This window comes from Salvelinus sp. IW2-2015, unplaced genomic scaffold (genome assembly GCF_002910315.2).
Source record: "Salvelinus sp. IW2-2015 unplaced genomic scaffold, ASM291031v2 Un_scaffold1851, whole genome shotgun sequence".
NCBI lineage: Eukaryota > Metazoa > Chordata > Actinopteri > Salmoniformes > Salmonidae > Salvelinus > Salvelinus sp. IW2-2015.
The window spans coordinates 137994-150070 of NW_019943216.1; the positions used below are offsets into that span (position 1 = coordinate 137994).

General features: G+C 45.6%; 1 protein-coding gene and 1 long non-coding RNA gene across 2 annotated transcripts in view; both read left to right on the top strand.

Moving 5' to 3' along the window:
* Nucleotides 1-12077, top strand: part of c18h3orf33 (c18h3orf33 homolog (H. sapiens)) — a 21451-nt gene that overhangs the window by 2286 nt on the left and 7088 nt on the right. Inside the window, exon 4 of the mRNA XM_024139606.1 lies at nt 4660-4763. Coding sequence (XP_023995374.1) covers nt 4660-4763 — 104 coding nt within the window. The remainder of the gene's footprint in view (nt 1-4659; nt 4764-12077) is intronic.
* LOC112072187 (uncharacterized) lies at nt 9283-10270 on the top strand. Its single transcript, XR_002894270.2, has 3 exons — nt 9283-9373; nt 9521-9579; nt 10181-10270. It is a non-coding gene; the product is annotated as an uncharacterized lncRNA (long non-coding RNA).

The window sequence follows — 12077 nt, forward strand, 5'->3', positions numbered from 1 at the left end:
TGGGCAGACCCCCTGCTGGCTAAAGGTATGGCAGACCCCCTGCTGGCTAAAGAGGTTGGCAGAACCCCCTGCTGGCTAAAGGTAGGGCAGACCCCCTGCTGGTAAAGGTATGGAGACCCCCTGCTGGCTAAAGGTATGGCAGACCCCTGCTGGCTAAAGGTAGGGAAGAATGGATGGGTTCACATGCCCTTCAACTTTACCAACACACTCAGAGCCCACAGGGTAAAGACCAATTACAGTATGGTAATGAGGATTAGGATTCACCTCCCAGCTGTTGAAAAGTCTAGTCTTGTCATTCACGCAGCTATCCCCAATTAGTCATTTAAATCTATACTAATCCCTATTAGAGCGTCATAACTGTTTCCCATAGACTGTCTGCTGGTCTCTTTACATAACTGTGTCAGCCATAGACTGTCTGCTGCACTCTTTAACATAACTGTTACCCATAGACTGTCTGCTGCACTCTTTAACATAACTGTTAGCCTAAGACTGTCTGCTGCACTCTTAACATAACTGTTAGCCATAGACTGTCTGCTGCACTCTTTAACATACTGTGTCAGCCATAGACCGTCTGCTGCACTCTTAACATAACTGTGTCAGCCATAGACTGTCTGCTGCACTCTTTAACATAACTGTTACCCCATAGACTGTCTGCTGCACTCTTTAACATAACTGTTAGACATAGACTGTCTGCTGCACTCTTTAACATAACTGTCAGCCATAGACTGTTGCTGCACTCTTTAACATAACTGTAGCATAGACTGTCTGCTGGTCTCTTAACATAACTGTGTCCAGCCATAGACTGTCTGCTGGTCTCTTTAACATAACTGTGTCAGCCATAGACTGTCTGCTGCACTCTTTAACATAACTGTTAGCCATAGACTGTCTGCTGCACTCTTTAACATAACTGTTAGACATAGACTGTCTGCTGCACTCTTTAACATAAACTGTCAGCCATAGACTGTCTGCTGCACTCTTTAACATAACTGTTAGCCATAGACCTGTCTGGTCTCTTTTAACATAACTGTGTCAGCCATAGACTGTCCTGCTGGTCTCTTTAACATAACTGTGTCAGCCATAGACGTCTGCTGCACTCTTTAACATAACTGTTACCATAGACTGTCTGCTGCCTCTTTAACATAACTGTTAGACATAGACGTCTGCTGCACTTCTTTAACATAACTGTCAGCCATAGACTGTCTGCCCTGCACTCTTTAACATAACTGTTAGCCATAGACTGTCTGCTGGTCTCTTTAACATAACTGTGTCAGCCATAGACGTCTGCTGCACTCTTTAACATAACTGTCAGCCATAGACTGTCTGCTGCACTCTTTAACATAACGGTTAGCCATAGACTCTTGCTGCACTCTTTAACATAACTGTTAGACATAGACTGTCCTGCTGCACTCTTTAACATAACTGTCAGCCATAGACTGTCTGCTGCACTCTTAACATAACTGTTAGCCATAGACTGTCTGCTGTCTCTTAACATAACTGTGTAGCCATAGACTGTCTGCTGGTTCTTTAACATAACTGTGTCAGCCATAGACTGTCTGCTTCGCTCTTAACATACTTGTCAGTCATAGACTGTCTGCTGGTCTCTTTAACTGTGTCAGCCATAGACTGTCTCCTGGTCTCTTTAACTGTGCTGTTTGATTTGGTGGAAGAGAAGTTGGCTTTGATGAGTATAGTAGTCACCTAATGGTTGGTCTTTCCTGTAGAGACAGTTTTAATATTTTCCTAAAACCAAAGTAGACACATTTTAATCATTAATTTGATTTGATAGGTATTGGATCATGGCTTGATGTCTGATAAAGGTCATTGTGACTGAAACGTCAACATATTTTTCTCTTTTATCTAATTCAACCAACTTTTCTCTAAACGTTGAGTGTCATGCCTTTTGCCCGCTTGAGGCACTGGACCTTACACATTCACAAGACTTAGTCAGCTCCCTTCATCGTACTGAGTTAGCATCGTAGTAAGCCTGTTAGAGAAGAGGCTAGCTGCAGTATTACGTTATGCGTCTTGCCCTGCAGTCAGACTGAGTAGAGGTATTAGATAGTGCCTTAACAAGCTCCGTCTGAGCCAGGGAGAATTTCTAAACAAAGCTCTCCTCTAGTTCAAACAGATTAGTAGTCTTCTCTCATAGCTTGTCTCTTTGACCTCCTGTTGTTTTACACGGCTTGACCTCTGGCCACAGTTATTTTTATTTTTTTTTTGGCATGTAATTTCCTTGCCTGTGCCTTCAGTAATACAGTATCTCTACTGCGTGGTTGTACATCTTTGCATAGTGCATGTCTGATACTATATCTTACACAGTCTCTTTCAGTTGTCAAGCTCCTGACTGTGCACCTTCACGTCTAATGCAATAGACCACAGCCATAGCTAGGAACTCCTTAGCTCAGGTGTACGTACGTGTGTCTCACCTGTGCAGAGTCTCTCTCAGGTGTACCGTATGTGTGTCTCACCTGTGCAGGGTCTTCCTCTCGGTGTACTGTATGTGTGTCTCACTGGGCAGGTCTTTTCTCAGGTTTACCGGTATGTGGTGTCTCACTGGGCAGGTCTTCTCTCCTCAGGTGTACCGTATGTTGTTCTCACCTGGGCAGGTCTTTCCCTCAGGTGTACCGTATGTGTGTCTCACCTGGCAGGTCTTCTCTCCTCAGGGTACCGTATGTGTGTCTCACCTGGGCAGGTCTTCTCTCAGGTGTACCGTATGTGTGTCTCACCTGGGCAGGTCTTCTTCAGGTGTACCGTATGTGTGTCTCACCTGGCAGGTCTGTCTCTCAGGTGTACCGTATGTGTGTCTCACCTGGGCAGGTCTTCTCTCAGGTGTACCGTATGTGTTGTCTCACCTGGGCAGGTCTTCTCTCAGGTGTACTGTATGTGTGTTCACCTGGGCAGGTCTTCTCTCAGGTTTACCGTATTGTGTGTCTCACCTGGCAGGTCCTTCTCTCAGGTCGTACCGTAATGTGTGTCTCACCTGGGCGGTCTTCTCTCAGGTGTACCGTATATGTGTGTCTCACCTGTGCAGGTCTTCTCAGTGTACTGTATGTGTGTCTCACCTGGCAGGTCTTCTCGTCAGGTGTACCTTTATGTGTGTCTCACCTGTGCAGGTCTTCTCTCTCAGGTGTACTGTATGTGTGTCTCAATGGGCAGGTCTTCTCTCAGGTGTACCGTATTGTTGTCTCACCTGGCAGGTCTTCTCTCAGTGTACGTATGTGTGTCTCACCTGGGCAGGTCTTCTCTCAGGTGTACCGATGTGTGTCTCACCTGGGCAGGTCTTCTCTTTCAGGTGTACCGTAATGTGTGTCTCACTGGGCAGTCTTCTCTCAGGTTACGTATGTGTGTCTCACCTGGGCAGGTCTTCTTCTCCAGGTGTACCGTATGTGTGTCTCACCTGGGCAGTCTTCTCTCAGGTGTACCGTATGTGTTTCTCACCTGGGCAGGTCTTCCAGGTGTACCGTAGTGTGTGTCTCACCTGGGCAGGTCTTCTCTCAGGTGACCGTATGTGTGTCTCACCGGGCAGGTCTTCTCTCAGTGTACCGTATGTGTGTCTCACCTGGGCAGGTCTTCTCTCAGGTGTACCTGTATGTGTGTCTGCACCTGGGCAGGTCTTCTCTCAGGTGTACCGTATGTGTGTTCTCACCTGGGCAGGTTTCTCTCCTCAGGTGTACGCTATGTGTGTCTCACCTGGGCAGGTCTTCTCTCAGGTGTAGCTGTAATGTGTGTCATCACCTGGGCAGGTCTTCTCTCAGGTTACTGTATGTGTGTCTCACCTGGCAGGTCTTCTCTCAGGTGTACTGTATGTGTGTCTCACCTGGCAGGTCTTCTCTCAGGTGTACCGTATGTGTGTTCACCTGGGCAGTCTTTCTCTCCGTACCGTATGTGTCTCAACCTGGGCAGGTCTTCTCTCAGGTTTTCCGTATGTGTGTCTCACCTGGGCAGGTCTTCTCTCAGGTGTACCGTATGTGTGTCTCACCTGGGGCAAGGTCTTCTCTCAGGTGTACCATATGTGTGTCTCACCTGGGCCAGGTCTTCTCTCAGGTGTACCGCATGTGTGTCTCACCTGGGCAGGTCTTTCTCTCTCAGGTCTCCGTATGTTGTGTCTCACCTGGGCAGGTCTTCTCTCCTCAGGTGTCCGTATGGTGTGTCTCACCTGGGCAGGTCTTCTCTCAGGTGTACTGTATGTGTGTCTCACCTGGGCAGGTCTTCTCTCAGTGTACGTATGTGTGTCCTCCTGGCAGGTCGTCTCTCCTCAGGTACCATATGTGTGTCTCACCTGGGCAGGTCTTCTCTCCTCAGGTGTACTGTATGTGTGTCTCACCTGGGCAGGTCTTCTCTAGGTTACCCGTATGTGTGTCCTCACTGGGCAGGTCTTCTCTCCTCAGGTGTACCGTATGTGTGTTCTCACCTGGGCAGGTCTTCTCTCAGGTTTACCGTATGTGTGTCTCACCTGGCAGGTCTTCCTCTCAGGTTCACCGTATGTGTGTCTCACCTGTGCAGGTCTTCTCTCAGGTGTACCGTATGTGTGTCTCACCTGGGCAGGTCTTCTCTCAGGTGTACCGTATGTGTGTCTCACCTGGGCAGGTCTTCTCTCCTCAGGTGGTGGTCGTGGTATCCATTGGCTTGCGCTTGGCGGGGGGTGGAGCTGACCCAGAGGGGAGGCGTGGCTGGAGCAGCACTTGAGCCCGGCCCAGACGGTGTGGCTCAAACTGGTCAGCAGAGAGGAGGAGACACTGCACTGTCTGGTGTCTGTTAGCGGCGCACGTCTTCAGTGAGCTAAGCTCAAAGTATGTCTTGTCTTAGCAAAGTGGTCAGAATCACATGTCTGTAACTGTTTAGCAGGGTCAGTTACTGCGCGTAAGGCATCCCGTCTTGTTCTGTTAGAACAGAGGCCCAGTACACTGATCTGTCTGTAGCAGAGGTCAAGTTAACTGTCCTGATCTTAGCAGCAGTATGCTAGGTAGCAGTCCAGTAACTGTCTGTTCTGGTAGACCGAGGTCATACGTCCTGTTAGATACAAGGTCAGTTACTGTATCTGTCTGTAGCAGGGTGCAGTTACCGTACTAATGTCATGGATAGCAAGGATCGAGTTATGTCTGGTCGTTCTCGAGATAGACAGAGGTCAGTTGCGTGTCTGGTCTGGTCTACTTCTGCTAGTCTCTTAAAGGTCTTGCGTGCCTGGTTACAGTTGTTGCTGTCTTGGTTCATCAACTGGTAACAGGGTCAGTGCTGTCTGGCTCTGTGTTACAGGTTGTCTTGTGGTCAGGCAGTGTCTGTCTCTGGGTATCCAGAGGTTCTCGTTGCTGTCTCGTCTCTGGGTACAGAGGTCTAGTCTGCCGTAGTCTGGTCTCTACCGGTAACAAGGCGTTCTGTACCCACTGGTCTCAGGTTAAACAGGGTCAGTTGCTGTTGTCTAGATTACCCGGGGTCCATGTGGTGCTAGACTTAACGAGTCAGGTTCGAGTCTGTCTGGTCTCTGGTAACAGGGTCAGTTTGCTGAGTCTGTCTCTGGTAACAGGTACTGTTGCTGTCTGGTCATCTGGTAAAGGTCAGTTGCATGTCTGGTCTCTGGTTAACAGGTCGTTCTGTCTGGGTCCCTGGTAACAGGGTCATTGGCTGTCTGGTCTCTGGTAAACAGGGTCAGTTGCTGTTGGTCTTTGGTAAACAGGTCAGTTGCGTCTGGTCTCTGGCTAACAAGGGTCAGTTGCTGTGTGGTCTCTGGTAACAGGGTCAGTTTGCTGTAAGACCCCCTGCTGGCTAAAGGTATGGCAGACCCCCTGCTGGCTAAAGGTATGGAAGACCCCCTGCTGGCTAAAGGTATGGCAGACCCCCTGCTGGCTAAAGGTAGGGAAGAATGGATGGGTTCACATGCCCTTCAACTTTACCAACACACTCAGAGCCCACAGGGTAAAGACCAATTACAGTATGGTAATGAGGATTAGGATTCACCTCCCAGCTGTTGAAAAGTCTAGTCTTGTCATTCACGCAGCTATCCCCAATTAGTCATTTAAATCTATACTAATCCCTATTAGAGCGTCATAACTGTTTCCCATAGACTGTCTGCTGGTCTCTTTAACATAACTGTGTCAGCCATAGACTGTCTGCTGCACTCTTTAACATAACTGTTATAAACGGTCTCTTTCTGTCTCCCTCTCCTCCCCGCTCCAGCTGTGTGTAAAGGAGGGCGGTGTGTGTGTGACGTCGTTGGACGGTTACTACGTGGAGTCGGTGGTGTGTGTGTTGAAGGACTAACATGGTGGGTGTGCTAGGGAGAGGATGAGAAGGCTACAGGACCAAGAGCCCTGCAGCGTGGAGGTGCAGGATCGGCCAATGACAAGTTCACCCAGCTCCTTGACCCGCACAACCACTTTCCTGACCCCAGCAAGGCCAATCGCCAGACAGCTCCAGTCTGATATAAAAGCTTCCTTCTTATCTTTTCTTCTCGCTCACTTTCAGTTGGTCTGTGTTGGTCTTTCTCTGTCCCTCCCAATGTCCCCCGTCTGTCCCTCCATGTCCCCCTCTGTCCCTCCCCCTCATGTCCCTCATTCCCCTCGTCCCTCCATAGTCCCCCTCTGTCCCTCCATGTCCCCCTTCTGTCCTCCCATGTCCGTCCCCCCACTCTGTCCCTCCATGTCCCTTCTGTCCCTCCATGTCCCCCTCTGTCCCTCAACTGTCCCCCTCCTGTCCCTCTCACCCTTCTCTGATGACTTATCAAGTCTCCGTTCTTCCCACCCTTCTCTTTCTCTGCTCGGTGGTGTATATTGTCCTTCAGCACTTCTTAGTTTGAAATAACTGTGCTGTGGTCTGGCTACCACAAGACTATGGACCATAACAGTCAATAACAAACAGTCAATTCCTCCTTGCAACATCACATCTTCACCAGACTTCTGTCGCTCAACTTACTTCATGTCCCATTGGAACAACAAAAAAGAAGAACTATTCTTGCTAGGGAATATTTTACAGTAGACATTTACTCCTGATCTTCTTTCTCGTTCCACATTCTTCTGTATCTCAACTATTTCGTTAGACTTGTCAATTGTATTATTTGCCTTTGCTAGTTCTTCAGACTGTCCATTATAATGTTGTCTGATATTTGAAAAAACTTTCATCAATGGACATAAAAAGCAACCACATTGAATGTTGAGATGTAGACCAAGGCCTGCTTGATAACAGGTCAAATGTGTCTGTAACATGGAGTCAGAAATCCCATCTGTATTCTTGATGGTAATCCATAGCCCCTTTGACAGAAATGTTTAAATTATAACATACTGTTTAAATATATGTCTGTAATTTGGGGATTCCAACAGTATTTTTCTGAACCAGCACTGAGAGGTCAGAGATTGTGTGACAGGGAGAAGGCAGTAACCAGTCAGGTCTGGATCTGGATCACGTATAATGGTTCTGTTTGGATTGTGTGATAGAAATGATCATTTTTCTGTGTATTTTGTTGAAATGAACGAGTTATTTTTAAATTAGTTTTTGGGGGTCTCTGCTTGTATTCCACATCAGCTGCACAAAAAACCATTTACATTGATCCATATGTGGAAACCTGATCGTTCAGCTTCTCTGTTTCTCCCTTCATTTCTGTCCCTAACCACAGGTCCAAATTCAGATGCGTCAGTTTCTAAATGTGAAAGTCAGGGTTGGGGTATAATGAGATGACCTAACAGGTGTGCCTCCTTTGTGGGGGACAACACCAAAAAATACGCACACTGAGTTTCCTCACCGATGCAAAGCTTCAACCTGTAAGTGAGTTTCCACACGATGTAAAGCCTTCGTACTGTGAGACTTTTGTTATCCTTGAACATATCGTTTTTTTAAACTTTCTGTTTATTTTACAACTTGTGATAGTGATGCTGCTTGTATGTACATGGTCTTATGTTCTATACGTGCCAGTTATTTTACAGTTCTTTTAATGTGACCTGTACAACTCTACCGCATTCACTTACATAGGGATATGTATGTATACAGTCAGGTCCATAAATATAAAACGTGCGTGTAATTTCTACACTGTTCACCTGATTTGGATGTAAATACCCTCAAATTACAGCTAAAGTCTGCATTTTCAGCTCATGTTCATTATTAATTTAAACCCCAATATGCTGTGGTAGACAGCTGAAATAATAATAACTTGGTAATGTTCAAATATTTATGGACCTTGACTGCAGCTATGATTGGTTTGATTTACAATATTTAAATTAATTAATGTAAACTTCTTTTATTTTAGTTCTGGCTTAATTATTTTCCAATATTACTGCAGGAGAGGGTTTTTAAAGACTGTTCAGCTACTGACTTTAAAATTAAAGGAGAGCCGCACACTCTAGGAGCTCAGATGCAAAAAGATTTAATTCATCAGGGTACCCTGATGAGACAGCTTGTCTGTCGAAATGTTGGTAAATTAATATTTTTTGCATCTGAGCTCCTAGAGTGTGCGGCTCTCCTTTAATTTTTAAGTTTTCTACTCCGCTAGCCAGCACCTCGCCTAAATAGGTGTGCGTTTCTTTTTCTTCTAGACGCTACTGACTTTCCCATGGAACAAAATCATTTGTGATGGGCTGCTGCAAACAAATATTTGATACCCAAACACAAGACAAGCTGGTTTTAAAGAACCTGCTCTGGTGTCGGTGTTGTCCTTACCTCTCTGAGGCCAGTGTTCACGTGACCCCTTTTAAGTTGAAAAGAGCAGACATTACAAGGTGACTGTACCAGAGTTTGGGGTCAATTCCATTGAAATTCCAGTCAGTTGGGAAGTACACTAAAATTGCAATCCATTCTCTTCAATCGTTCAATGAAGAACATTTGGAATTGAAATTTGCTTTACTTTCTAAATCTTACTGGATTTTCTACAGAATGGACCCCAACTCTGGACTGTACCCTATGGGACTTGTACATATGCTATGTTGTAAAATGTTCTGAGAACTTTTGTACCAACATTCCCAAGATGTATAATATGAAAATATTTAATACATGTGTTATATATATGCACACAGTGGTTTCAAATGGTTTTGTGTCGGATTACTCCAATAACATACTGTACTTTGACTTCGTAAGAATGTTTGTACATATCTCACACCTAATTGATGCTATTGCATAATATTTTCTATACACGACATTAACGTTCAATTTAGAGCAATAGGACTAGATAATGAAACATTAATGAAAACGCCAAACCAGACGGTACTGTAGGTTTTTTGGTCCACGTACCTACACTACTTAGTGGGCGGGGCGATTTTTGTAGTCTTTTAGACATGTCAACAACATGCCGGAGTCCAGAAGGGAGGCAGAGACAGACGAGAAAGGAGAAAAGCCGTCTAAAAACATAATTTCAGTCATTTCTCAGTTCGCTGACGATAATTTAACCATTATCCGGGTAAGAACCAAATGGGATGCTAATGAAAGCATTGAAGGGATTAGACGGTTCATTCAAATGAGACCGCAGATCAGATGTTGTTAAAATGAAATAAAGCCCAACGTTAGCTAACACATCTTTGGCTAACATCTAGCTGTTTTCTTCTAGAACATCAGTACTGGACTAGCAATTGCCGGGTAATAGTAATATCAAGGAGTATTAAATTGGTAAGTAGTTTAGCCTATTCAAAAAAGCGAGCTGTGATGCAGGCATATTCCACCAGGAGGAGATAGCGAGTCGAGTTTCCACACAACCCCGGTTGACGATTGGGCGAAATTCTCTGTCTGCCCAATGTCAAGGGAATTCTCTTGAAGACACCAACAGATTGTGGCGTTTTAACCAGACATGAGATGAGCCATTCCCCTTGTTCAATTAAATGCCATGTGGCTGCTCTGCATAGGTTATACGGTCAGGGTCAATTTAGGATGGAGGTGGGCAGTGGATGAGTTGTTTGCCTGATGTGTTTATCCTAGTTGATGTTGTTTAGTTAGCCTAAACAACATCCATTTCTTCTTAACCAGATCATCAATCGCCATCCCTTGACATTAGAAGTCTTGCTTATCTGTCGTTGTTTTAGCATAATAGAATAATATGTCGTTTTGTTTAGTTAATTGAATACTAGTAATTGGTTCCAGTTTTGTGTTACCGAAACAATATGTCATGGAGACTTCATAGGAAGGTACAGTGTAATGATTACAACAATTGTACTTACCAACGGTTATGAATGCTTTTCTAACTAGGTCTTTTTGTGCCTCACCCCCTCGTCAGATCACTAGGTTTGGAGTAGCCTCTGAGATCCCAGCAAGGTTCATAGAGAAGAATGTGAGCCTCAGAGGGAGAGTCCAGACCATCACAGAGATGGGCCTGGAGGTGGAGCACATCCCCATCTACATCCCTGTCCTCCCCCCTGCTGGCTAAAGGTATGGTAGACCCCCTGCTGGCTAAAGGTATGGCAGACCCCCTGCTGGCTAAAGGTATGGCAGACCCCCTGCTGGCTAAAGGTATGGCAGACCCCCTGCTGGCTAAAGGTATGGCAGACCCCCTGCTGGCTAAAGGTTGGCAGACCCCCTGCTGGCTAAAGGTAGGGAGACCCCCTGCTGGCTAAAGGTATGGAAGACCCCCTGCTGGCTAAAGGTATGGAGACCCCTGCTGGCTAAAGGTAGGAAGAATGGATGGGTTCACATCCCTTCAACTTTACCAACACACCAAGCCCACAGGGTAAGCCAATTGCGTTGGTAAGAGGATTAGGATTCACCTCCCAGCTGTTGAAAAGTCTAGTCTGTCATTCACGCAGCTTCCCCAATTAAGTCATTTAAATCTATACTAATCCCTATTAGAGCGTCATAACTGTTTCCCATAGACTGTCTGCTGGTCTCTTTAACATAACTGTGTCAGCCATAGACTGTCTGCTGCACTCTTTAACATAACTGTTACCCATAGACTGTCTGCTGCACTCTTTAACATAACTGTTAGCCTAAGACGTCTGCTGCACTCTTAACATAACTGTTAGCCATAGACTGTCTGCTGCACTCTTTAACATACTGTGTCAGCCATAGACCGTCTGCTGCACTCTTTAACATAACTGTGTCAGCCATAGACTGTCTGCTGCACTCTTTAACATAACTGTTACCCCATAGACTGTCTGCTGCACTCTTTAACATAACTGTTAGACCATAGACTGTCTGCTGCACTCTTTAACATAACTGTCAGCCATAGACTGTTGCTGCACTCTTTAACATAACTGTAGCATAGACTGTCTGCTGGTCTCTTAACATAACTGTGTCAGCCATAGACTGTCTGCTGTCTCTTTACATAACTGTGTCAGCCATAGACTGTCTGCTGCACTTTTAACATAACTGTTAGCCATAGACTGTCTGCTGCACTCTTTAACATAACTGTTAGACATAGACTGTCTGCTGCACTCTTTAACATAACTGTCAGCCATAGACTGTTCTGCTGCACTCTTTAACATAATGTTAGCCATAGACTGTCTGGTCTCTTTTAACATAACTGTGTCAGCCATAGACTGTCTGCTGTCTCTTTAACATAACTGTGTCAGCCATAGGACGTCTGCTGCACTCTTTAACATAATGTTACCATAGACTGTCTGCTGCCTCTTTAACATAACTGTTAGACATAGACGTCTGCTGCACTTCTTAACATAACTGTCAGCCATAGACTGTCTGCCCTGCACTCTTTAACATAACTGTTAGCCATAGACTGTCTGCTGGTCTCTTTAACATAACTGTGTCAGCCATAGACGTCTGCTGCACTCTTTAACATAACGTGTCAGCCATAGACTGTCTGCTGCACTCTTTAACATAACGTTAGCCATAGACTCTTGCTGCACTCTTTAACATAACTGTTAGACATAGACTGTCTGCTGCACTCTTTAACAATAACTGTCAGCCATAGACTGTCTGCTGCATCTTAACATAACTGTTAGCCATAGACTGTCTGCTGTCTCTTAACATAACTGTGTCAGCCATAGACTGTCTGCTGGTCTCTTTAACATAACTGTGTCAGCCATAGACTGTCTGCTTCGCTCTTAACATAACTTTGTCAGTCATAGACTGTCTGCTGGTCTCTTTAACTGTGTCAGCCATAGACTGTCTCCTGGTCTCTTTAACTGTGCTGTTTGATTTGGTGGGAAGAGAAGGTTGGC